At 35.6% G+C, this 26,573-nt stretch overlaps 5 protein-coding genes across 7 annotated transcripts; 1 reads left to right on the top strand and 4 right to left on the bottom strand.

Moving 5' to 3' along the window:
• The first annotated feature begins 551 nt into the window (after positions 1–551).
• LOC148213424 (alpha/beta-Hydrolases superfamily protein) lies at positions 552–2,987 on the top strand. Its single transcript, XM_088124107.1, is given in 11 exon segments — positions 552–620; positions 709–761; positions 1,917–2,127; positions 2,129–2,172; positions 2,255–2,339; positions 2,342–2,432; positions 2,435–2,484; positions 2,629–2,658; positions 2,660–2,711; positions 2,714–2,796; positions 2,798–2,987. Coding segments are annotated over 11 exon segments (852 nt in total). The 3' UTR covers positions 2,882–2,987.
• FOLT1 (folate transporter 1) lies at positions 2,553–8,467 on the bottom strand. 2 transcript variants are annotated; one of them, XM_022277651.2, is made up of 12 exons: positions 7,987–8,467; positions 7,790–7,866; positions 6,879–6,955; positions 5,836–5,929; positions 5,524–5,617; positions 4,448–4,521; positions 4,135–4,248; positions 3,682–3,753; positions 3,553–3,573; positions 3,407–3,474; positions 3,042–3,220; positions 2,553–2,921 (listed from the first exon to the last, which is right to left on the bottom strand). In XM_022277651.2, the coding sequence occupies exons 1-11, from the start codon at positions 8,081–8,083 to the stop codon at positions 3,088–3,090; spliced, it is 921 nt and encodes a 306-aa protein (XP_022133343.1). In that variant the 5' UTR covers positions 8,084–8,467; the 3' UTR covers positions 2,553–2,921; positions 3,042–3,087. The 2 variants fall into 2 exon arrangements, with proteins under 2 accessions (XP_022133343.1, XP_022133344.1); XM_022277652.2 differs by having other exon boundaries at positions 4,135–4,245; positions 7,987–8,464.
• Positions 8,468–9,265: 798 nt separating this feature from the next.
• On the bottom strand, positions 9,266–12,162 carry LOC111005287 (Ribosomal protein L12 family protein). Its single transcript, XM_022276738.2, has 2 exons — positions 11,377–12,162; positions 9,266–9,786 (listed from the first exon to the last, which is right to left on the bottom strand). Exon 1 carries the CDS (start codon positions 11,984–11,986, stop codon positions 11,378–11,380), a length of 609 nt encoding a protein of 202 aa, XP_022132430.1. The 5' UTR covers positions 11,987–12,162; the 3' UTR covers positions 9,266–9,786; position 11,377.
• A 1,624-nt stretch (positions 12,163–13,786) lies between these two features.
• Positions 13,787–15,649, bottom strand: LOC111005720 (peroxidase 72). Its single transcript, XM_022277336.2, has 4 exons — positions 15,349–15,649; positions 15,004–15,195; positions 14,753–14,918; positions 13,787–14,455 (listed from the first exon to the last, which is right to left on the bottom strand). The coding sequence occupies exons 1-4, from the start codon at positions 15,574–15,576 to the stop codon at positions 14,043–14,045; spliced, it is 999 nt and encodes a 332-aa protein (XP_022133028.1). The 5' UTR covers positions 15,577–15,649; the 3' UTR covers positions 13,787–14,042.
• A 2,601-nt stretch (positions 15,650–18,250) lies between these two features.
• LOC111005698 (G-protein coupled receptor) lies at positions 18,251–26,573 on the bottom strand. Of its 2 annotated transcripts, XM_022277301.1 has the most exons (18): positions 26,396–26,573; positions 25,795–25,899; positions 25,617–25,708; positions 25,196–25,234; positions 25,026–25,079; positions 24,209–24,283; positions 23,254–23,319; positions 23,121–23,163; positions 21,776–21,821; positions 20,572–20,665; positions 20,414–20,466; positions 20,187–20,271; positions 19,999–20,101; positions 19,820–19,912; positions 19,577–19,643; positions 19,164–19,230; positions 19,016–19,069; positions 18,251–18,672 (listed from the first exon to the last, which is right to left on the bottom strand). In XM_022277301.1, the coding sequence occupies exons 2-18, from the start codon at positions 25,856–25,858 to the stop codon at positions 18,535–18,537; spliced, it is 1,233 nt and encodes a 410-aa protein (XP_022132993.1). In that variant the 5' UTR covers positions 25,859–25,899; positions 26,396–26,573; the 3' UTR covers positions 18,251–18,534. The 2 variants fall into 2 exon arrangements, with proteins under 2 accessions (XP_022132993.1, XP_087977013.1); XM_088120887.1 differs by lacking the exon at positions 25,795–25,899.

The raw sequence follows: 26,573 nt of genomic DNA, 5'->3' as shown, positions 1-26,573 counted from the left end.
TAGCTTGCAATTAATTATGCCATTCTCAAACTCACACGATTCAATGACCATATCTGAACTCTACTTATTATCTTCCCTCGAGTACAAATAGTCAACCCTGTAGAGATTGGCCAAAAACTTGCAACCTCTCGCTTTTTGTATGGAAAGTTTTTCAAAATCTGTTTGCCCGTAATAATAGTTGGTTCGATATGCAAATTTTAAATTCTCTCTCTCTACATCGTGGAACAAAAGAGATTTTAATTTCTGCTTCAGCCGACCCTATTTTTGATGTATTCATGGTGTTGGGCAACTAAAGTATGAAAAGAATGGAACAAAACGAGGAAAAGAGACAAGAAAGAAAGAGAGGGTTGGGTTGTTGAGTTGTGGGGGAAAAAAAAGAAAGAAAAAAGAAAGAAAAAGAAACTGTTTGAACAGATAAAGTTATAGTGGGGGGTTGAAAAAGAAGAAGAAGAAGAAGAAGAAGAAGAAGAAGAAGAAGATCACATGGGTCGGGCCACAATGGGTCTCTGTAGTTCACCATTTGTAGATTGAAGCAATGGCCCACCTTAGAAATGGCATGTGCAGAAACTGAGCACGTGAAGGAAGCCCACTGGGCCGATGGAGGGGCGGGCGCCGGAGATGTCAGCCCCTCGCCGTCTCCCCATTTTCCTCTCTTTTCTTTTCACCACTTCCTATAATTCGCCTTGTCCTGTCCTCATCATGCTTCAGTACTTTGAACACTGTTCCGCAGTCTTCAATCTCTTCTTTCTCTGCGACTCGAAGTGAGTGATCCTGATCCTCCATCTACGCTGTGGACCCCTATACACTATACAGTTTGACGTTCGCCATCATGATCCACGTCTCCATTGAGGCATTTAAGCAAACACTTGGTGAGTCATCTACGAATCTTACTACTTCCTTACTACAACACTATTTTCAGCCTTTTTTTTTAGTACAAGTCTAAACTAAAATGAGATTTTGAGAATTTCGAAAATAAATTTATCTTTACCGCCAAATTATGCAACACTGATTGGAGTGACAAGAGGATCAATCGCCCTGATCTACAGGTTTGAAAATTGCAGATAGCACTCTTTATGTTGTTAGTGAGTGTATAATTTATTGTTAATGGTTAGTTATCGGCAGTGGATTTTAAAGTATTGTGTTTCAATCATAAGACAATGCTATTTGGTGTATGAGATTGATTGCAATATGATATTTTAAATGTAAGTTTTAGTTAGAGGCTGTAATCATGATAGCTAACAGAACCTTCTACAAAAATGTGTCCATAATTTCTCTTTCTTATGCTTACAGACATTGGTTTGGCTTTAGAGAGAGAGCTGTACGATTGGAACTTATAATATCAAAAAGTCAACATAATTATAGTACTAACATGGACAACTGCAGCTGTATGAAATTCTAAATGACACTCCAAAAAGGTATTGGGCCATCCACTCTTTTCTCTACTCACTTTTAAATTAGCAAAATGACACTATCATATAAATATCAACGTAGAATCCAATGTTCACATGCAGTTGAAGCTCAAAAGGACCCATTTCTTATTGTGGAATAGACATTTCATTGGATTCCTTTTTATGGAAAGAACTTCTCTTTGATTTTCCTTCAATCAAGTGGTAGAAAACAGGGGACGACAAAGAGAAAGAGATCAGAAAAGGTGTAAAGATAATTTTGACAATAATTTTTTCTCAAGTTAGATTGGCAAAATGGAAACAGATTAGCAGTTAGAAGTTTGTATTTGGATAGAAATGTGAAATTCTTCCTAGCTTCTGGTCATCCAGGTTTTTTCAGATTGAATCAGAAAACAGACGAGTTATACTCAACACTTGCTTAAGCATGTCATCTTTCACAATGGCTTCCCATAAAATATAAAGAATGACCAAAGTAAGCAGATGGGATAAGAGTGACCACTGTGGCTGAAGCTTTTCGGAAATATGGGCTCATCGACCATTTTGGGGAGAAACAGGCCTAAAGAACTATGCCGTATTTGTAATTCTACAGTGTTCTGAAATTAGGCATGGTGGTGGGAATATAGATTGGGGAGCAGTTAGTAGGTGGCATATGAGCTTGTTCAAGGGCCTTGTGGCTTTAGCTGTTCCTTGCTTTCCAAGATCTCCACAAACTAAATCTGTTAGAATTTATCAGAAGGTTAATTTGAGATGGGTCAAATGTGGTCCAGTTTCTGGTCAGCACAAGAATTTCCTCTTTGTTTTTCAACAGGAATGAAGACTGAACTCCTTTGTACTTGTTTGTGGTGAAGGGACCAAGAAGAGCAGAGAGCATTTTCAAAGTATGATTACATGATGGTGGTGGAGAAAGAATCCATCTCAGCTCCTGCTGATATGGGGATATCATTGATTACCTTACCTAGGGATGCCAATGGAGCTGGCCCCCATGGATAACCGAAGAGGAGTTCCAAGTGTATGCTGATGACTTCGAAAATCTGGCTTCACCGGTCCTTTAAACTACTTTCGTGCTATGGACATGTAAGTAAGCAGTAATGATCATGGACTCACATTTCTACTTTCCTGGTTATTTTCCAACAGAGTACAAAGGGATAACAATGTGAACTAGATTTTTTTTTCTTTTATTTTTTAATTGCTTTGAAAAATGAAGCCTGCTCACTTTACTAAGGTAACAAAATGGGTGGCACCATGGCAGGGATAAAAAAATTTTAGTCCCAACAAAAATTTTAGAAGGTGATAAAGATATTGGACACTATCAGCGGGAACCAAAGAATATGAGCAAGGAGATGTATTCAGGAGCCTCGTACCCGACCTTGAAGTTGTTATATTGGACGGCCACCCACCATTTCATCCAACAGGAGAGAGCTCAGCAAGTCTCGGAGGAAATGATCTCTTCCATCCGTAAACTTTCTCCTCAATAAATGACTTGACTTAGTCTAAATAGGCTCTGTGCTTTACCACCTGTAATTCCAAAAAGCAGAGAGATTTTCATTCTTAATAGAGTAAGTGATCAATTTGAATAATGAATTGTTAGAATATAAAACATTCCAATACAAGGAGATATTTCAGGAATTCAAATACCAGCTTCTGTATTGAGGAATTAGCAGCATAGTTAGAACAATTAATTTTATTCCCTATGTCTTGTCCGTTTGAGCAAGTTCAAGACATTTTCGTACACAATAAACGTGATCGAAGCAGCAGGAACATTCTTTAGAAGGTTTGGGGTGATTCCCCTGTAAAACCCACGAATGCCCTCAAACCTGCAGGGTACATAAACAAGTTTCCTTCATGCCATAAGATTATGAAGCGAGAGCTGACAAAACTCAAAACTTCACTTCACAGTGTTCCTTGGCTAATTTTCAAGGCATTGAGCAATAGCAGAATTCACAGATAGGAGCACATTTATTCTCCTGGTAGGAAAATATTATTGGACGGGTAGTTCTTACCGTGCAGTTTCCTTAAGAACATGGAAGCTATCCATGTATATCGGTATCCCATCATTGCCTGGTCGTTGCTGCAAGCAGACATGTATTTAATGCTAAGATTTAAAAATTAGAAGATAGAACTTGAAAGATTATGTCTATTGGAATACCTGCAATCGAGCTCGTATAACCTGAAATCCAAGTCATTCAAGAATCAGCTAAGATATATGACTATTTAATAATTAAAAAAAAAAAAAACTACACCATAGTTCACACCATCAAGACAAATTTATATTTACTTGAAATGGGTATGTCAGAAGCATGGCAGCAATTTTAGAAGATCCTCCAAGAACAGCATAATCAACTGAGTTCTGCAGGAGAAAGACAATTCACAGTAAGAGTTTCCATTCCATGTGGTGAGGCCTAAAACTAAGTACTAATGGAGTAGATTCTCACATCTAGATTTTACTAAAAAAGAAAAGAAAAGAAGGCGCTGGTTCTTTATAACTTATGATGTTGCTTATTGTAATTACTGCAACATCTTATATATACCTAAACTAAGGTGAATGGGAGCGGTAAAGATATATCTTTGTATATAGCATTGCTATTTGCTGTTGATGGAGAAAAATGATTAGTTTTTTATGGAGGAAAAGCATTTGAAAAGGTTATGCTGCTAGATCGAATAAATATTTTCCACTTCTCCCAGTACACACCATAATGATGTTATGTAACCTCAAGCCAAAAACTTGTACCAGTAATTCCCCAGAACTTTGAGCATCCACTTTGGTCTCTCTAGACTTTGAATTGGCGATAAATTTACGAAATTCTTCATAAACCGTAAATTGGATGGCACCATGAGAAACCTGCTGAGCAACCAAACACATCTAAGAATTCACCCCATCAAATCATGCCCATGTTTGATTAGGGGGGAAGGGGGGAAAATAGTACAATGGATAATGAGGCATGAAAAGTTGAAAATTAATTAATATCATGAGATTCATAATGTGCAAAAGCAAAATAATCAAATTGTCAAAGGTAATATCAGCTATAATGGCAACAGCTTACAAGCATAAGGCCAGGAACAATCCCTTTGTAAAGAGCTGCAATACCTTCCTCTCTCAAGATGGTTTTGAAGGCATCTGAAATCGCACATGATAGATTTAGCACATAATCAAGTGAATGAGAAGTAATAGAGAAAATAAATGAGAAATCTAAGAGAGGAAAAACTACTGTTGCTGTTGATGTAATAAGAACGTAGATATAAAATTCAGCTTCATAGTCTTTATTTTATTATTATTCCAAGAACAGGAGTGTAATAACATGAAGTTCAAAGCCAATGACTATTCGAGATTAAAAAATAACCATGCCCCCTCAGAAAAGATACCACATGCTACAATCTTTCTCTCAGTGCATTCGCCACAAGTGTAGGGGTGGAGATCATTTCACCTTTCCTATCACTGTCCCTTTTTGGTAACTATTTGAAAGGCTCATCAGTAATACTTTCAACTTCCAATGGTATGCCTCATCTAGGATGAGCATACCTCGTTCCAACTAGTTAAGAGTTCAAGTTTCAAAAGAAAAGGCTAAAATTTTGGGACTTAATTGTTTGTTACCGGCTTTTGGCAAACTTGGCGTGTATGAATAATAGGATTTTAGCACATGTTTGAAGAGATGTGCAGGAAATCAACAAATATAGTCTTCCTAGTCACTAGATGAAGTACTCTTGTTGAGGATCTTTTCGATTATTCATCCTTTCCGATTGAGGATTTTGTTGTAATATCCTTCGGGTTATGAGTGGGTTTGGACTTCTTGTTGCTTCCCCCTTTTTTGTTCTCATCTCTTTTCAATTAATTGTTTCTTCTTCATCTTTCAGAAAAGATTATATTCCATGACAAGTCTAAAAATCAAGGTAAACTTTATATTATAAAACAACAGCATCACAATTCCCAAAGTAAACATCGTTATCATCATCATAAGCCTTATCATGACACGTAGAAAGATAGCGAGAGCGAGAGAGAATGAGAAAATAATGAAGGTTAGTAACTAAGTTAATTAAAATCGTAAGATCTTATAACTTACTAGGATAAGGTATATCCCAGAGAGCAGATTATTATTAATTGAGTGCAAGATAGAGGGCAGACCATATAGCCCAGAATATGGTTGAGCTTGATGAAGGGGATTCTGAAGCTGAATTCTTGTTTTCACAAGCCAAACTGGATTTGTGCAAAAACAAACCTGATGAGGCAGTAGAACCATGATTGTGAAGATAATAAAACTAAAAAAATATAAAACAATGAAGAGAGAAACATTCTTCTAGTAAGTTAAATAGTGCAATAAGGGAATTGTTGAACGTTGACAAGCATAAAATATCCAAGGACATGTAGTAGGACTTCATATGCTCGATGAAAAAAAATGTCAATGAGCGAACACAAAAAAAATACACTCAAACTCACCAAAGCTCCTGCTTCTGCTGCAGAAGCAAGATGAAGACTAGGACTCAAGTTCTTTCTTCCATTGTCAGAATATCTTTCCTTGGCTCTGCCATAGCTACAATAAAATGGGGGAGAACATTTAATGGAGTTCCAAAGCCTAGAAGAAATGTTCAGCCAGCAAAGCAAAGAATACTAAATTAATCGATCACTTGGACAAATTTCAGTTCTTTACTTGTATTATAAATCACGAGTAAGATAACTAGTTAAGTGTATCAGAAATTCATTACAAGAGTTGTTAATTAATAAAAGTTAACCTCCCATCAGAAATGTAAATACTATTTACTTAATTTTAAAAAACTAAATAAAAACAATTCTTCCTAAGAAACAAGGCTGTGTGTTTCAACATGTGAATTATGCAGACTCAATATTCTCAAGTCAAATTTGGAAGGGTCAAAAGCAACTGATGATTAATTGATGTGGGCAGACTAAAAAGCACAAAAATGAACACAATAATATGCCATTTTCTAAAGGTATGGATAAGATATAGAAACATATAAGAATGCTTAAATATATTTGTATAATTTAACCTATTTACATGCTTAAAGTTTGATTTTATATTAGATAATTGCATTTAGAATCCAATAGGGAAGAAGAGTTATAAAAGCTAATTGCATTTCTGCAACAGGAAAACAATTCTATATTTTCATGAAGCAACATCTTAAAAGTTGTCATTCAAAAGAGAAACCTATAACCAAAGAGACTAAATTTTGAATCATTCAATGTCTTATGAGAAAAGAGAATTCAAAGTGAAAATTTTCCAAAAAAACTTATAAGCTTTGCATCATGAGCCCAATGCCTCTCGTTCAAATTTCAATTCTTCCTCTAATATTTTTGTTGTGCTAACATGACCAAACATTTTACACTGCTGACATTTAGAAGAGAATAACAGAAGATATCATACTATAAAAGGGTGAATAGATGTTAAGTGTCGAGTGTCAGGATGTTCAATTTGTGTTTTATGCTTCTTTGTAAAACGGAAAAAGCTGTACAACTTATTTACTTACAAGAAGAAATATAAACCCCAAGAAACACTTGACCCTAAAACTGCAGGACAGAAGCCTGCATATAGCCCCCTAAAGCCCTGCAATAAAGAAAGCATCCAATCAAAATGGGAGTGGAGGGAAATCAACCACTATACTATGCAATAAAAATTTGAGACAAAACAAGTCCACAAGGAACATTTAAGTAACTTGAAAGTTCAAAATTCCGAAGTGATCATTCATTCAGAAGGAGAGTACTAACCACTACTCAATTTTCCCGTGGCAATCAACACATCATAAGGACAATGGGGAGCTAAAAATCAACTTGTGCCTAACTAATAGCATATTGCCTCTCTGTTTCATCAGTTAATAATAGGGACAAGATACAAGTGATCTCTCGTGCAGGGCTACCAACAGTTATATTTATTAAAATTAGATGCAACCACCTTTGTTTAGGATGATTTCCTAAAGCAGTTCATCGCAGGGCTCTTTATTAGATGTATGATATGCAGGAAGTGCAAATTCCTTAGTTTTTTTAAAAAGGGAAAATGTTACTGCATTTTAATGCATCATTTTAGTACAACAAAAAGAAATATGCATCTTTACATCCTTGGGCCTCAATGATAATTTTTCATGCCCCCCACGCAAGAGGTAAAATAAAATAACCATCTTGGCATTCTTAAAGCACTTGCTACAAAATTATATTTCCAAAGTAATGTATGCAAATCGGTCTGAGATTCAGAATTAGAATTGGGTCTATGCGAGGAGGATTTCTTCCAGAAAGGGTAAGTGGCGAGCATTATTCGAACAAATTTCATCTAAAAGCCAATGAATGGACTATATTGATTTAGTTCTTCAGTTAAATAAATCGTGAAGTTAGTGTAAGTGCCATGAAATAAAAGGAATTAGGAGTTGCAAACACCAAATCTACGAACCTCCATCCGAGCAATAGTAAAGATTGCATTGACAGTGTTCTTGTAAGTCGGGAGATTCGATCCTCTGCCATCATAAACTGCCATTCCGGAGACAAGTCGAGAAAAAAATTAATGTTCGAAGGAAGTAAAACTGTAAATTCCAGATCTTTTGTTGACGCGCGCAAGCTAACTTTGAGTACCCACATAAGTATGCTTACCTTGAAAGCGGGTGCGGACGACATCCAGAGGATGCACGGCGGCGACGGTGGCAAATCCGGCGACGGCGCCTGCTGTGGCATTCTCCCACTGCCACATATCCGACTGCGGCTTCGATTATAAACCCCGAAACCTTTTTCTTGTTTCTTTTCAGTTCATCGACATGGAGAAAAAACCTGACGTCGTGACTCAGTAGAATAAAATTTCGGCGGGACAAGTTTATACAACGGTACCCGAGTCCAGAATCATGACCCAGCGAGTTACGCTCACGAGTTTGCAGTTCGCAAAACCAAACCCCGAGTTTTCCGATAAGTAATATTCGTAATTCAGTCGAAGACCGACGTAGAATGAAAATCTGGAAATGGAGAAGGAAAGAAAATTGGGAAAACGTATATCGAAATTTCTTTGATAAATTGATACTCCTCAAATAAACCTCCGTATATTTTCTTGATAATAGTTCTAAAAAACTTTCAAAACAATCTCATTTGTAATTAAGATTCCGAGCTAAATTGAACTGTTTATAAAATCTCATTCCCCTCTCAAGTAATTTTAGAAAGCTCAAGAAATCTTGTTTTTTTCCCCTTAATTTCCTTTGTGGTGTTTAGCAAAAGTGTGTGGAATGAAACAGGATAATTACTTTCCAACTTTTACCATGAATTTTTCTAATTAGTTGTTATATTTACTTATATTATTTCTTTTTCATCTATATTACTAATAATTGTTCTTCATAAAAATTTGTACCATTTTTATGAGTTGATATGATTTTATTATAAAATATTATGAATTTATATTTAATTTCTTTTAGTTTACTTTGTTATTAGTAATTAGTAATAGTATCAATAGAATTTATTATTATTAAATATTAGTGTCAATAATATTTTATTTTAATTGTTCATTATTTATTAATACTAAATAAATTATTATAATAAAAAATATTTACTATATTAAATAGAGTAATAAAATAAATTAAAACATATTATTATTGTAATTAAAAGAAATATTAGCCTAATAATGCATTTTTAATTAGCTAGAGAGAAGAAAGGAATATGCCAGTAATAATTATATATCTGATTTTGATTCCGATTTCAAACAATTTTAATAAACAACATTAAATATATTATAAGTCTGATTCCACCAAATTTTTGGTAAACAAAATCAAGAGAATAAGCACTTTCATTCTTGTTCTTCTCAATTCCTCCAAGTTCTTCTACCAGCCCAGAAAAATAGGAGGTCTACATGAGAAAGTTTCTCCAAGCTTAATCACATTCTATCACACGACTATATTTAAGTTATTGTTTTATTAAATGAATCTTCTGAACCTGAGCTGACAAAAATGTCGACAATTTCCCGAGCCAATTGGTCGAACCAGAGACTTTAGCCATGTAGTACATTCAACATTGGCTTCCATTACCCACGTTTGAGTTTACAAAGTTGCATTGAGAGAGGAAAATAAAGCTGATGAATTGTTCTTCCACTGTCTTCCAATATGAATCAAGAACCAATTCCTAAAAGGACTCATTGACCATTGTTGAGAACTCTCTTCTTCAATGGGTGGTGATTTTAGTTATTTGGAATCTATGAATACAAAAGGCAAGTTTTACCAAGAAATATCTATCCACCAATACAATTCCATGACGAGGCAAAAATATGGAAAGTTCTCCTAAAGAATGCTCCATATATTTTCAAGGAAACCAGACAATCCCATGTCCTCATCATCTGTCAAAGTTAATTTCCAGACACGTTGTTGTATCTTCAACTACTGCTCTGACTGAAAATAAAGCTTTGAATTTTCTGCAGCATCCCTGTGGGCAAAAAAAAAAAAAAAAACGAAATTTACAAAAATGGAAATGCTAAGTGGTTGATACAATGATGTTACCCAATGTTATTGAATTGAATTATTGCAAATTTGCAGTCTCATATTACTGAGGATGGCCTCAAGCTAAATGTCATATTTTTCAAAAAAATCAGGCCACTTGCACTCTTATAGTGGAAAATGTGTTGAATGAATCACATATGCTATTCAAAAAAATCAGAGAAGTGCTAAAATCAAAATAAATAGAGCATACAGAGTACGGATAGACCCTGCACCTTAATAAGTGTAATATGCCGCATGCTCAGTAATAAATACGACTAGTTGGCATTCAGCACTTTAGAGTCTCAAGGTTATCTCTATAAGTCAATTGTCTCCCAACACCTCTAAAAGCCCTCGTAATATTTAACGAAACTACGAAGGGAAAAAAATTTGAACACGACATTGCCAAATGCTACTATGATGTTAAATTGTTAGGTTGCCATTAACTGTACTAATATTTTGGAATATAAACTTAAGGAATAGCTTGATGACCTGACCCCCAGCAAAACAATGATCGTCCAAATATGAGGTAACTAGAACTAGAAGATGAATACATGGAACCTGTACAAGTTTAATCATCCCAACCAACATTTGTTCCGCTTCCAAAAATTTAAAGAGCTTCTAACTGCACCATATTAGCATAAGCCATAAAGCTTTATAAGAAGATGAATTGAACAACCAACAGCATATTGAGATTTCAACAAACAGCAGCATTTTAAAGTCCATCATCTGCTATTTGTTATCAACTCCAAGAAACGGAAAACAGGCACATACTCAGGCGATTGGGTAGCTCCAGGCTAGGTTACACTTGCAGTCTTACGTAACTCCACACTCGTATCTCAAAGTCTTAAAATTTCTCCACGTTAGGGAGCTAAAAGTATATCACCTTTGTCAGAAAGAGCTATAGAACCCATTTTACAAATTACCTTTTATTTGGTGCCATTGGCAACCTAAAGTATAATAACAACTGTATACTTCAATAATTTTTTTTTTTTAATAATTGGAAGTTGGAGCTTTACTCCCCTATATCCAAGGGCCCTCGTGCCCGTCCTAAGGGTGTACTTCAATAATTAATAAAATCTGTTTCTTATCCAAAAGAAAGAGCACTCACTTGAGCCATTTAGTAGCTCCAGGCTAGTTCAGGCAACCGCAACTGCATACTTTTGTGTCTCAAATTCCAATTCAATCAAGGACCTCTCTCAAGTTAGGAGTGCTGGAGATATAGTATATCACATTTTGTAGAACTCAATATCATACTTGCAATACTCAAGACAAGTTTAGGTCCTCGGGGGGTTGTGAATATGTGATCAAGTTCTGCTAAACAATTAGGAACTTGGATCAAAGAACATCAAGATTCGTAACCATGAGTCCATAACCCTGACTATAACCCCAAAATAAATCCAGTTGCTGGGAGAAACTAGTGTTGAAGTTTTGATAGATGCGCATGTATTAAGATAGGTTAAAATAGTCTGTAAACTTGACATACAGATAAAAAATGTAAGTCGTTCTAAAATTCTCTAAAAAGGGTAGATTACAGTACCTCACTCCATTGACACTTTGGCGCCAACCTCCTTCATCTTGGCAATAATGGTATCAGCTTCCTCTTTTGTGACTCCCTTCTTCAGAAGGGTTGGTGCCTTCTCCACCAAATCCTTAGCCTCCTTCAACCCCAAATTCGTAAAAGTTCGCACTTCCTTGATGACCTTGATCTTCGAGGCAGCATCAAAAGCTTCAAGCTTCACATCAAACGCCGTCTTCTCAGCCTTTTTCTCCTCGCCACCTTTTGCCCCAGGACCACCCTTGCCTGCGCCTTGCAAGCCGCCGAACCCCATCCCAGGCATCATCACTGCCATTACCGGCATATCTTTCACATCCAATTTTTCGCGCAGAACCTCCGTAAGGTCCGCAACCTCAAGTAAAGTGAGCCCGGAGATCTCATCCACAATGGCCGAAACTCTCTCCGAAGGGGCTGGTCTTGATTCCGGTGAAGCAGTGGTGTAATTCCGATGGTTCAGCAATGAAGAAGATGCCAAGCTCCCCAATCCTAGAAGATTTAAACTATGAGTAGACGAAGAATCACAGCAAGGGGTTTGAGCGAAGGTTCTGCAAATCCTCGAGAAATGAGGGGAAAGAATTCGTAAGTATCTCATCCTTCAGTGTATGATAAATCGCTAATGTTGTTCAGTCAGCAACAAGCAGAGTGAGGCGATGAGCTCTGCGCATTCATGGTTAATGAGTTTGGAGCTGGAATTTAGGCTGTTGCCGTCGTTCAGATGCCGGGAATCGCAGGAAGGCGAGCATAAACCCTACCGTTGAGAATGAAGCAGCGCGAGCCAGTAAATTCACTGGATGGGCTTTTTAGTTGGGCTTTGGAATCAGGTTGATCCACAAAGCTTGGGCCGTCTCGGCAAAGAGCCGGTCCATCTCATTCCGCAATGGTAATTAGACGGTTTGCTTTTTTTTTTTTTTCGTTTCTTTCTTTTCTCCTAACGAAGATTGATAATATTTGGTACGCGTGTTTAGGGTGTTCAAATAATCTGGCTATCAGAAGAACTGAAAGTTGAGTTGGATTATAAAATATTCAATTTGAGTTAGATTGATTAAGAAAAAAAGAAACCGATTTGACTCATAGATTAAGAAAATTTTTATTGATTTAACTTGAACGGAAAGACTCCTATATTATAATAATAATAATAATAATAAATCTTTTAAGATATCTCTACCTTCCTTACTCTCTCGTTTTCTTGTTGCACCACCCTTCATTTCTCTCTCTTGCTTTAATGATAAGGAATGTAAAAATTTAAATTTATCGTCATCTTTCATTATCTTAAAAAAAAAATCTTGAGTTATAATTTAAAAATTGGGATAAGTATACAACTATAGCCTATTTGAGGATTCAAATTACAAATTTGACTTTAACTTTTAACCATTTACAACATTGTCTAAAGATTGACCTATTAGGGATGAAATTCATAAGAAAATTATCTAGGTACTTTGTAATATATATTCAATAAACAAAAAACCACAAAATAAAACATGAAATAAAATTTGTATTTGGACGGTTTCTCTAAAATTTGTTTGAAATACCTAAAATTGTGCGGCCTATGTTTCTCATTTAATCGAAAATCTAATATCTCTCAAATATAAACAACGGTGACCTAGAAGACTGCCAGTGTATAAGGTATTTTTCGGTCGAGTCCTTAATATTTTTCGACAGATTCCTTAGTCTTTTTGGACAAATTTCTTGATGTTTTCCAACATAATACAACTAGCGCACAAGTCCCCCTTGTCGTAGTCGACTCTCTAGTCATCAGACTTGGCCGAAACAGACCATAGACTCTCCAACTCCCATAAAGACAACTATTGTGTATGCATATAGGTGGTGCATATTAAATTTTCTTTCCTATATTTTGATTCTATTTATTAATTTCATGGGTCATTAGTATTAGCGTTGATATATATATATATATATATAATGCACAATGTCGTTTGAGAGCATATATTATAGGTTATATATTACCAACTGCGATGTTGGATTATATATGTATTTAATTTGGTTGGATTTTTATTTGGATGGTGATGCACATATAATTTTTTTGTTTGCAATTATTTTTAATGTTGTATATACAAGTATATATAAATTTTTTATATTTTCATAAAGTCTTATTATATTGTACATTTATATTAACATCTTCATAATATTGAAATTTTATACACATCAACCTTTATCAATCATAATATAAAAATAGTTAGAAAAGTTACAATAATCTCTCTTAAAATTGTTAGAGGTTTAAATCCCCTCTCATCCCTATTTGAATTCAAAAGAAAAAAAGATAAATTTATTTGTAGTACCAAATATTATCAACAATGTTAGCGAGAAAGTAGATCCAACCTTTCCCTTAGCATAAGCATTAAGTCAATGTTAATTTATTTTTGTAAAAGAATCCACGTTAAGACTATAAATTAATTAAAGGTTGCTCATTCATTCATTCTTTAACAGACAACTTTTTCGCAATATAGTGAAAAAGAACTATAAATTATAGCAAATACATAGAGGCCAATGAAGAGTCAACACACGCACATCAGAAAGTAAAGGAAACAAAACCCAGATCAGATCAGACACGTATTTGTAATCTTAAAAAGAAAAGAAAAAAAAAAGGTGATAAAATCCAGAAAAATATGCAGTAGTCTCCACGAAACCCAAGTTTAATTGTTGACTTTCCTGCAAGTTTTTCTGATCTCTCCAGTGGAGCCGGTCAACGGCGAGATATTGCTCATCTTGATCATAGATTTGGCGAATTGCTGGAAGAACGCCTCGCTGTCTTCTCCATATTTCTTAACCAAAGCAGCCGACATGTCGTTTCCGGTGAGGAGAACTTGGTCGGAGTTGAGGAGCCCTTTGTAAGCAACTATGTTCCTGAAATAGCTGTTGTCGAACTTTGTCGGGCTGAACAAGTCCAGAAAAAACAGGTTGTTGTCTCCGCCTGATCTCGGGCACCGCCCCCGGAGCTCCGCCGCATACGGCTGCGGAAGGGTCTTGTCCGGTTGCCCGTTGCCGTTCTGGTTGTACAGCCTCTGCCTGAAGCTGGTGCACCTCGAATTTCCTATGGTGTGCCCTCCTGCATCCAAATTTCAAAGCTTTTTATTTTTTTCTCAATAAAATGACGATACTCGATTGGGTGACTATTTTGACTCATCGATATTGACCCAATCCTATTTTTTGATCTAGAGTACGGTGAAACATTTTTTAACTCTAAGTCTATATGATTTCAGTGTTCAAGATTTCATTTTAAAATTTCAATAAAAGGAAGAGTCGACTTACGTTGTAAATTTTTGTTAAGTTCATTTCATTGGAATTTGGGATCCTAATTGATGTGACGTGTTTATAGTTAAAAAGAAAAAAAAAAGAACTTTACCAGATAAGGCAACAAGATCAACGATGTCAAGGCCTTGGTTTTGGAATCTTGAGAGAATGGTTTGGAAAGTGTTATTTGGAGCTGGAATGTTGTTGTTGGACCCACTCAAACTTGCACTTCTGGAGTCCTTCCTCCCCAATGGGACCTCCCAATAGGGTCCACCCGTCTATCAAAGTCCAATTATATGAGTAAATTTCGTTAACATCAATATAATTCGACCATGAAAAAACAAAACAAAAGACAGCACTTACAATGACAGTGGAGTCTCTTGCAGCCAGAGCCAAGATATCAGCACAAGAAACAGTTTGTGGGCACTCTCTCTCCAGTGCAGATTTGATCTCATCAATCACCTCAAACCCTCTGGCAGAGTTCCTATTTGGGTTCGAGTTCTTTTCACTCTGAATGCTTCCACTACTATCCAATAGTAAAGATGCATCACACCCCTGAAACACACAATTATCACAATAAGTATGCAACTTTTAATTGCACCCCACTAAAAAAAGATAGTTTTTTGCTCTAAAGTGCATTTTATTAGAGGGTATGCATCTAAAACTTGTTAGAAGCCAAAAGAACAAAAAAGATGTTGCCCAAATGACCTGAACAAAACAGTCGTGGAAGTGAAGTCTAAGGATAGAAGCAGCAATACGAGCTTCTCTTGCAAAAGCCTTTGCCAGAATGGACTTCACTATGTCTTTAGCTTTGGGGCAGGAATGGTCATAAAACTGAGGGAACAGAGACCCATAGCCACCATTTCTACTACACAGACAAAGTGGAGCAAAAGCAAGCAAGGAAAGAACAAAGACACAGCTCAAAAGGTTGGCCATATTGAAATCTTTTTAGGACCAAAATTCTTTAACTTTGAAATGTAAATGCTTGCTGTGAAAGGAGTTGAAATGGGTATTGGGTATTTATAGAGGAGACTTTGTGGAAAGGTCGTGTCTGTTGAAAACAGGGGACACAAAGATAAATGGATTTGGTAGCTAACTTGCAGTGTAGGTAAGAGTTGGTAGCTTATTTTTTCTTGTGCTTTTTGTTAGTCCTGTCCATTATCAGCATGCTTAAGAATTTGGTTAAGTTGGAGACATGGTAAAGCCTGGAATTTTCTTACGATGATCGAAACGTTATCAAATAACTTTTTATATACATAGGATCCTTAGGCATGGCCTCTTCCCTAACGTTCTTGTTTATGGTTTCTATTTCTTCATTTTTAGTAAATAAAAATAGAATGGCGTGTTTCTTGATTTTACTTTGCATGGGCTTGTTGTTGACAAACTGAGAATGACATCTAAATCATTCCAAACTTACTTTAGAACAATGAATGTGTTCATTAAGTTTATCTTGTCAAACTTAGCTGCAGGCTCCATCAAAATATTGGCAACCTTTTCTAGTAAAATAATTTATGTGGGTGAGTTTGTCAATAGAGCAGGTGATGTTGAAGATTGTTCTTCTTTTGACCCTTTTTTTTTCCCTTATGCATTTTTTTCTTCATCTGATAATTAATATTTGGGAGACTTTATTGGGGGACTTTCAGTCCTCTCTTTGTTTCCTTCTTAGTTTCTAGAAAGCAAAAGTGAAGCTTGAAAATTCAAAAGGGAGAAGGCAAAGAAAGAGCATGGATTGGATTCTTTCAAAATCTCCTTCATTGACAACTGGTACCCACATCTAAAATTTTAATCTTACTACTTTTTTTTCTTTAATTTGATATTTTGTCATTTGTTGAGGTAATTTTATGGAGAAGGTAAATCTTAATTCTTCACTAAAGAAAGAAAAAGTCATTGTTTGTACTCTTTAATCATGTCAGCTCACAAAACTTTGGTAAATTATATCTAGTGCTAATGAATTGGAAGGATACAAAATTAGGCAACATAACCAACCAGATAATATAAGATAAGAAGACAAAAAAAAAAAAAAAAAAAAAAGTTGTGGGGTAGCAGTTAGGACAACCACTTCTTTTGACCATATACTTCATAGGGACCCTAAACTCCAGTGAAAGATCATGTCAATTAATTTTTTATTGCTTATTCTTCAAATCAAAGAGCACAAATTATGCCTGTCAAATGTTCAACCTTGATTAAATGGTTCTGTTCAAACAACAAGAAGATTGATGCACAATTTCACTTGAGTAATAATTATATGATAGGTTTTTCTTTTTTTTTTTTTCATTTGGATATATCTCCGAGCGTTCAAACTAATTTTCATGCACTCCTTTTAATAGGAAAGTCGCTTATGGTCCATTGGCTTATTCTCGCTACTTGGTGGTCCTGGTTCATATCTCCCTCCAATTCTAACTTCGAACCTCCAAGCTTAAGGATATAATCTTTTCCCATTATGTTTATATGAAAATTGAGGTGAAGATTGCAATACTCCTAAAAACTGTGCAATTTGATGAAATTGAAAGTTTAGGGAAAAAATTGAGGTATGTTTTCAAGTTTAGTGTCAAGTATAATCTTTTTTTCCCATTACGTTTATATGAATTTGTGCATATGATATCAAAGTTTGGATCGCATGCAATTTAACTAATCTTATGGGACACTCGCTTCAATCTATTATATTTGGTTGCCAAAAAAATTTATAAGATAGATAATAGGTTGTATTCGTTCATATTGCTTGTCTTTTTCAAAATATATATCAGACACAAAATTCGATAACTTTTATTAATCATACAAAAAAAATAAAAGCAATGTTTTAAGAAATTATTTTAGCTCATGAAAATGCATTGAGCTTCTATGGTTCCTGTTATAGGGAGAAAATAGAGATCACTTAAGCAACCGAAAAGAGGAAAGAGAGCCGAAGAAGAAGCAAACCTGAAGGTAGGTAAGCGGGTCGGGACCCAAGGATTTGACGAATGTAAACCCTAGGAGGATTAGGGTTCGACCGATCCTAAACGAATTAGGGTCAACCATTATAAATACAAGGGTAAGCCAAACCCAAGAGGTATGCCTAACAACCCTACTCTTTATATCCGACTACTCCGATACTAACTTAGGCATCAAAGCCTGTGTGGTAAGCCACACCGATCCTAGTGTTGAACTGTTTTGCTCGGCAAGATCCCGGGAGGCAGAATTCTAGCATCAACGGTGCCCTTTTTTCTCATTGAATATTTGTCAAAAAAAATGATATAAAAGTAGTTCTTCAGGAACTTATTTTAGCTCTTGAAAAATACGTTGAGCTTCTATCTTTTTAATTTCATCAAATTAAGTTCAAAAATATTTTTTATTTTATTGTGTTAGAGATTTTTTAATTAAGTTCTAAATGTTTTGGTGTTAGGTTTCATTTTCTGGGAGCTCGAGGCCATTCTTAATTTGGCGTTGGAGACCTTTCTTAGCTTGATTTGATGTTCTAGTAGTAGGATTTATTGATTAATTCGTAAGAAAACTTATATTTAATTTTGAAAATATATTTAAAGTTCGATTTGATTCAATTAAAAGTTTAAAGTTAAATCTTTCCAAAGTAAATTCAAAGTAACTATCTAATTCATAAATCCTTAGAAACTCAAAGTAAAAAGGTCAAATTATATCTTATTCATACTTTTTAATGATAAATGTCAATACTACTAATATTTCGTAACGATACGAGCATAGTATAATTGGTTGAGACATTACTTCCCTTGGATTGTGATGAATATGTTTATCGCTACAAAAACTAAGCTTGGCCTAAAATCCTGACCCAATGAGGGCTACGACTAAGCCATCCCTCTTGCCTATATTCCTTAATCCAATGGCGTACCACCAAATTCCTCTGGTAAACTTGCTAAGAGATGCAAAACTGAAACCAAGAGACATTCATATTGAACCATAATTTTTCTCAGATGCTGTCCATGTCCGTCGAGAAGAAGATGGTGGGTGTTCCCAGGAGGCATCACTGACGAACGCGTCGTTGACGCCTTCCGCTCTCGGGTAGCTTTGTCCTCCTCCACTTACCTAATTTCATGGATACAAATTGAAACATGTCAAAAATTCAGCTCAGTACTGAGGCAGAAGAATAAACAAATCTTGAAAAGACAAAGTATAAAGCCACTAGCCAGTTTCACGGAAGAAATGAGAAGAAAAGAAACTTCAACGCCTTCCCTTTTCATGCTTGGAAAAAGCTCCAAAGATGAGATGACATAAATGCATATTCTAATGTCAACGAAGAAGAATGACTAGCAAACAGAATAAGATGCTCCAAAGGGAACTTTTTGGTTTCTTGAAATAATGGTTGCATTCAGGAGAACAAGAAATATGGCAATATGGCATTACATCAGAAAGAGGGCTGTAAACTTACAGTTTCCAAGCAAGCGGATAACAGTGTCATGCCGGGTAATGCATCGATTCCATGCTGCACGCAACCGACTCAACATAAATATCGAAAAACAACATTACATTTCACAGAAAAGATCTTCAGATCGCAATGGCACGGAAAAATATCTTACCTGGCCTTGCACTTTGGCCTTATAAACAAACCCTCCACAACAAAGTAGTGATGCTACGACCATGAATCTGCTCATGCCCAATTTTTTGAGGCACCAAAACCATAAAAATATATTTTAAACAGGGCATTGAAAGCTAATGTAGGACTTATTTTCTATCTGATCAGATATTGCAGCTAAATCGGGCCACTTCAGTCAAGCCCACTATGAATCATGACCATTGTAATATTCTCTAAGCCACCCAAAACATGCATGGGGAGACCCGGGACCCAATTACTTTGTAGAAAGAAATCAGACTATACAGCACCACCCCAACTTTTTTAACACCTGAAGATCTAGATACTTCACAGACGGATGATAATAAGTACTTGTGCTGTGTACGCACGCAGAAGATTAAGAAGAAAAAATTGGCATACATGCAAGAGAGTATCCCAAATGTCGCCCATCCTTTAATAGATTCTCCTAGTCGGTCCTGCCTATTTTCTGCAAAATATGAAACTCAAAGCTAGTTTTAGGTTTAATTTTCAGCGTGGAAAGAAAATAACAATCATGACAGACAATGTTCGATTTCTAGAATTTACACTAAATGCAGTTCTTACTACAACTTCAAATTAAAGGGATTGCATGGTTGATATCTTTCATGAGAGAGAGATTCTCACCACACATTTTGGTAAGAAAAAAACTAATTGGTTCATAATCAGCCACAGGGACCGTGATGTTAACTTCATATGGAATGTCCCTGGCAATATCACCTGAGATAATGACAGGTTTATGACAATACGAAGATTACAAATATTGATAAGTTATCAAGAATTCCATAGTAAAAAAACACACATACATCTCCAGTCAATCATCAACATGGAGGGTGACAAAGTTGTAGGGTAGCTCCCAGTTGCCCCTGAGCCTGATACTTTCACATCTAGTCCAATTTCTGGAAAAACCTGCAAATGTTTTGATCAAATTGCATCAGCCACAAAAAGTATCGATTTTTTTTATTCTTCATTCAACTGACTATGAATTCAATACCTGAATGATTGGTCTATGTACCAAAGAGGAAAGTGATGAAATTGCAGTCATATAAAGAACCACACGAGTCTGCTCTGTGCTAAAGCTGAAGATGTAAACGTGAGATTTTAAGGTTTCTTATCAAAAAAGGAAAAGTAAACGTGAGATTTAATAACTAAGATGACTAGATCAACCATCATAATCAAAGAGACAGAATACAATGAAGGGTTAAAGACAGTGGACTTTACCCGAATGCATGGTGTGGCTTCTCGAAGCCTAATTGAGTCAAACCATTGTAAACCTGTGGTATTATTTAAGGTATATACTGGTAAATAATTCAATCAAATAATTCTTTTTTTTTTTCCTTTTTTTTCTATACCAACTTTAAACGACATAAGTTTCTTACAATTTCCCAGGATCGAGGGTGGAAACCAACAGTAAATCCTTTGAAAACACGTGGACCTTGTATCTCACAAGGGATGGCAAGATCAATAATAACTCTGAAGCAGATAACAGTTATAAGTGAGTTATCTTCTCAGTGCCAAGAGAACTTTCACCTTTAGAGAAATTTTGTCCCGAATGCCAGTGCACTATGAAGCATCCTTAATCAGCATTCTAAATTTGGGAATGTACTTGTCAATATTGACACTTTTTTATGTTTTCCTTCCATACAATATTTACAATCATTCAAGTTATTATTAATATTAGTGAAAACAAGACTGGTTTCCATGCTTCACTCACTACAACAAGATGGATTATGCAGGATAGAGATGATGTATGCCAGGTTTACATGTGGTTTACACTACAGAACTAACACGTAAAGTAACATTATTAAGAAATTTCTCAATCATGCTGATAAGCCCCCCGTCAATGTTTCTTGAATTCAAAGAAGGGAGCACAGGGGAGGCGGTGTAACTCAGTACAGGAAAAAATGCACGTGTTAAGGAGTGAGTGCAGTTCTGTGTTTTTCTGTGTAAGGGTTCTCCATGAATTGTTGGTTGAGAGTGGGGCCCAATCAAGGAGTTAGATGTGGAGTGACATTTATAATAAAATAGGAGGGTGTATTAAAAAGAGAATGCAGGAAAGAGACAGGTACAAATTTGGACAGTGCTTGGGAGAGACGGGTTCTCCAATTCCTGTAACAGTGAGCTGAATTTCCACTTAATACAATAATAGCAATCAGGCCACTTGTTATCACAGGAAAACCAAGCAATACTGAATTTTAACCACTGCCATAAACTAGACTCAATAGTCTAATTAAGAACTTCAGATGACAGATTCTTTACTTTCAAGTTTTATACTATTCTCTTCGCTTTTGTAAAAGGAAGTACTTAGGCCAGCCAACAACAAATAAGCACTTGAAAGAAACAACCATGCATGATTTTCAAGAAGATTTTGCACCGATGCTTCAGAAGAAGAAGAAAGTTTCCATTCAGCTACTCATGTTCTACACAAAGTTCTATGAATTTCAATAAATAAGCCTTGTCTTTACTCTTTAGTCTACCCATCATGAAAACCTTAAAATCATAATTCACGGATTGCATACATGTACAGATTCGGTAAATTGAAAAAATAACTCTTTAAAGAAATAAAGGTAATCGGTGCAGGACCTGCAATTGGACTCATAAGTGATATTGCAGATGCATCCCAGACCACCTATAATAAGATTGACGGAACGTATTATCATCAGTTGAAACATATTACAAGTGCACCAAGATCAAACATGTGCATACAATTCTCAGGAAAGGCAGATAGGAGCACTGCTCAAATAACTAAAAGATCTAAGAATCAGACAGTGCAAGATAATGAATATAGAATTTTAAAAAAATGCTAATAAAATAAATTAGGTAAATATGAAAGACAAGGGGTTCGTTGTTGCTGATGTTTAAGCTTCAGCCATAAGGTTTGGTCATGGCTGGATTGCTTCTCATTTTACTTTACCTTAATTTCCCCGTTTCAACTGTCTAACTGGAAACAATGATAAATGTTCAAGGATTTATAGAGTAAGAAATGTTGGATGGATCCTAATTTTAGGAGGAGTTTTGAGGAGGTTTGGTTGGAACAATAGCCGACTCTCACGAATGAGCAAGCTGCTCAGGTTTACAGGCTTTTGAATCCTTGGGATTCTAGACCTGCAAAGCTGTAAAATTCAGAAATCCACTTTTTACAATTTTGACTTTCAAGGTGGCTATACCCCCACCCATGAGCAAGAGCCAATGGAAGCGAAAAGTATCCTAAGCAAACTTGAAGTTTTTGCTTGAATTTTCCTCGGTGGTTCAAATTCTTGCAACCAAATTAAGTGTAGAAGAATTCTTATCAGTCGTCACCGAGTTAATGTAGCATGTGTCCATCTAGTTCTGAATATGCAAAATGTATTGTTTGAAAATGAATAATTTTCTTTAAAAAAGAAAAATACAAGATGTCTCCCAAGTCCAGGCATTAGGGAAGGCACGGGTGCCCTTGGGTAGAGGGAAGCAAAACACCGACTCCTAATTATCAAAAAAAAAAAAAAAAAAAAAAACCACAACAACAACAAAGAACTAGGGAATACCAAGGGATCCTCCCCTTAAGCTAAAAGGGTTGCATAGAAGGCATCATAATCAGAAAAGGCATTATCTATAGAATACCAAAAGGAAACTGAAACAATGAAAGAAATAGATCACCGCGACTCCCGAATATCCTTTTATCAACTCCCTTAGAGTGGCTATGACAGTGTTTGAGCCAGAGCACTTCTAGACTAAATTGGATCCCAGAAATCGTTTAGTTGTTGTAGAATGCGTGCTGTTATATTGCTAATTCGCTATCTATTTAATTGTTCCAATAACAAATTTCTTTAAGTTATCATGGATCCCAAGAAACACATGTTCTGGGCAGCCAAAATTGCATTATCATAGTCTCCAGAAAATTTCAGGAATTAATGTATCCATGAAAAAAACTTGGCAAGAGCTGACTAACCTTTACATTGTCCATTTAAACAACTTCCACATATAACATTTACCTGAAATTAGAATCTGATTGTCCATGAGAAGCCATAAATTCAAATACATAGTTTGAGGGATTGAGAGATTGTTCCAATACAAAAACCAACCTGCGCAGTCCTCCCCAATTTGTCATAACTCTGCTCACAAGAAGTCAGGTCGCCATTGTAATAATCCTGACGGGTGGAAATTGGAACGATTGTGATGTCAAGGTCCATAACACATAAAAAGTTATAAGAAGTTCTTTTTCTTTTCTTTTCTTTTCAATAAGAAACGGAAAATTTTATTGATAAAATAGGGACCATACACCAAGGGAGATCACGAGTCTCCCAGACATAAGGGTCATGCAATCATTTCCAGCAATAATTCTTCTTCATCATCAACATCATTAAAAAAGAAAATTGTTAAATTTTAAGTTCGGTCCGTAAACTTTCATATTCGTATCTATTCAGTCCATGTACCTTAAAAATGTTCTAATAGGTTATTGACCTTTCAAAAATCTATCATTTAATCTCTATACTTTAAAAGTATTTTAATAGGCGCGTAAACTTTCAATTTGTGTCTAATAGATCCTTACCATTAACTTCATCAGTTTAACACTTACCAATCAGTTTAACACTTACCAAACACCATGACTATATTGTTTAAGGATTACATAATGGGCTAATTTGAAGTTGTTTCAAGCATTTTATGGCATAGACATGGATGTTAAGGACAAAGCTAATGATGTGGATCTATTAGACATAAAGTGAAAGTTTAGAGGCCTACTGAAACTAATAGACATAACCAACCACCACAATAGTTCAGACTCGTAATCAAATTTATCCAAAAAAAAAATATATTTTAAGAGATGTTTTTACACATTCTTCAGTACGAAGGCAATATGTCCAGCCCTTCTCTCCCATTATCCCTCGTTCATTTGACAATACATTCGTCTATTTCACTAACCTCAACTTGCTTGAGTTAGACAGAGAGCATTTACGTAATTGGGATAACTACCGTTATCATCAAGTGAGAGAAAAAGCCTAAAGATGAAGATCCATTTACATTAAAAACATAGCTTACTTGAACAAAGTTGGCATGTCCTGAACCAGTGACAAAGTAGTTGAATTTTTCAAATCGACCAAAATCTACATATCCCTGTATACAGGAACAGGTGAATTAGATTTGAATGAGATTGCCCAATCTTTCGAGAACAATGAAGAGAACGAGGAAAGTATAAATTTTCCAGAGACCAAGCATAGCTTGAACGGATCTCAGAGGTAATAAAATAGTGGGCATGAAATAGCCTTTAGACCTTGGCTCACCACAGTAATGTACTCACGACTAACATATTAAGAATTAATTTTTTACAGGCCCAAATTGTCCTTTCAAAATAATATTTATAAGAAGAAAAAAAGAAAAAGAATTCCAACTAACAACCTTTGGTTACTTTCCAAAATAAAATTATATTAGTCCTTTCAGAGCTAATTCCGTTGAGAACTTGCAACCAAGTAATAAAGGGCACAAATTATTTCAAAACTCTTTAACCACTGCATGCATAAAGAATGAATGAAATCAATTCTACTCTTCTCAGTCAATTTTGATGATTCTGTGAGAATGGTTAGCCTAAAATGAGCGGAGAGCAACTTCCTTTGGGCTGAAGAAAATTATACATAAAATATACTCATTTTCAATAACTCCTACACTCTATGACCCAAGTCTTAAAGCCTTCATAGATGAAACTCCAATAGTAGGTAGATCTAGAGTAAAAAATGAAATGTGAATGTAAATCTTTCTTCATCAAATAAGGCACTAAGAAGCTGCATGTAAATAGCTCAAAAAACATATATTCAAAGTAAATCAAAGGTCATGGTAAAGCAATCTAGCAGAGATATATTACCGATTGCGATCTTCTTTCCACATCTTTGCAAAATCGAACCACCAAGTCAGAATCCTATATCAAGACATGCCTGACTCAATACTGCCTGAGTTCATGTATTTATAGATGGAATTCTTAAAATATAATAAAATGTCTCAAGTTTCATTATTTAAGTTAAAAAAGAATATCACCTTCCCATCATATTCAAATAGTTGTCCTATCCAGCTACTCTAATTGTCGAGTTAAGTAAAGTTAAAAACATCATGACACCAGAAGCATAATTGAGAAACAAGCAAATAAAATTTAAAGGGGAAGTTAATTTCAGTTCTGATTGAGCCAGCTAAAACAGAAAGTTTCATATGACAAATGAAGATGCTATCATAGTGTCCACCAACATTAACAACTATATGAAGAAAATTCAACTTAAAGACACAAGAAACTAAGGAAAAGGTTTTCTAAAATGAGGAAAGTTAACGAAAGATCAATCTAGACTTAATTGTCTTACGCATGCAAATTGCTTTCTCATCTCCCACTTAACTGTGAATTTGGTAATTCATATAACCAAACCTAGGTCCTTGTAAATTAAAATATAGACCATACTATGTAGGATACAAAGTCAACAATGTGACTAGAATTGTCAAAAACATAGCAACTGGAACTTGGCACTGCAATTGCGTTCATTTCAACAGCCTGTAAAAGGACACCTGAAACAAACAAAAGGTTTTATAATAGAAAAAAAAAATACAACATTTACAAAAGGAACAGAATAAAATGAATGAAGCAAGCTTACTAATTACTGCAGTGAAGAGCAATAAATGAAAAGAACAAACACCAATATGATATCTTGAACTCATACTTCTATCTTGCCTTAAACGTTTTTAACATGTCCTGCAGACTGCAAATTAAGTTAAGCTTAACAGTTGAGACATCGTGACCAATCAATAAATAAATCAAGGTAAATAACTGAATAGTGGTTATTGGTTAATACCCAATACAAGATACTATGCCTATTGCTGCCATACAACCAGAATCTCGAGTTAAACAATCGTCAAGTCGGTGTGATCGTTAATTAAGAGAGAGAGACAGGCCGGCGGGGAGATTTTAATATCAGTAACCGCTAGCGTGTTAAAATTATCCGGGAGAAAACCATATGTACAAGTACAAGATTCGAAAAGGCAAGTAGAACTGAAAAAAAAAATACCCAATTCAAGGAACGAACCCTAACAACATCAATAAGAACTAATATTCAATACCGCATTTGCTGCGTACGGATTGGTTTCAGTTCCAACGCGCGAAAGTGGAATGTTTAATTATGTTCTTAGTCCAAGCTGAATTCGAGCCTCCAAACTACTTCCGTAAATGATGATCGAGAAAAAAGCGAAATGAATTACCTGAAACCTTCAAGTGAATAGCTCCTTTTCGTTGCCCAGCACTGAATCAAACGACTAAATTTCGAGAGCTACGGGATGAATACGCGAAAACCTGCGATTATGGGTGATGTCCGGCCACAACACCAGAAACGCGGGCATGCCCGGCAATTAAATTCAATTAGCAAAATGGTAGAATTTC

The sequence above is a fragment of the Momordica charantia genome (genome assembly GCF_013281855.1).
Source record: "Momordica charantia cultivar OHB3-1 chromosome 1 unlocalized genomic scaffold, Mcharantia_2.0 BLBB01000001.1, whole genome shotgun sequence".
Classification (NCBI taxonomy): Eukaryota; Viridiplantae; Streptophyta; class Magnoliopsida; order Cucurbitales; family Cucurbitaceae; genus Momordica; species Momordica charantia.
The sequence above is the reverse complement of the archived record's forward strand: the minus strand, read 5'-3'. Positions and strand labels throughout refer to the sequence as shown.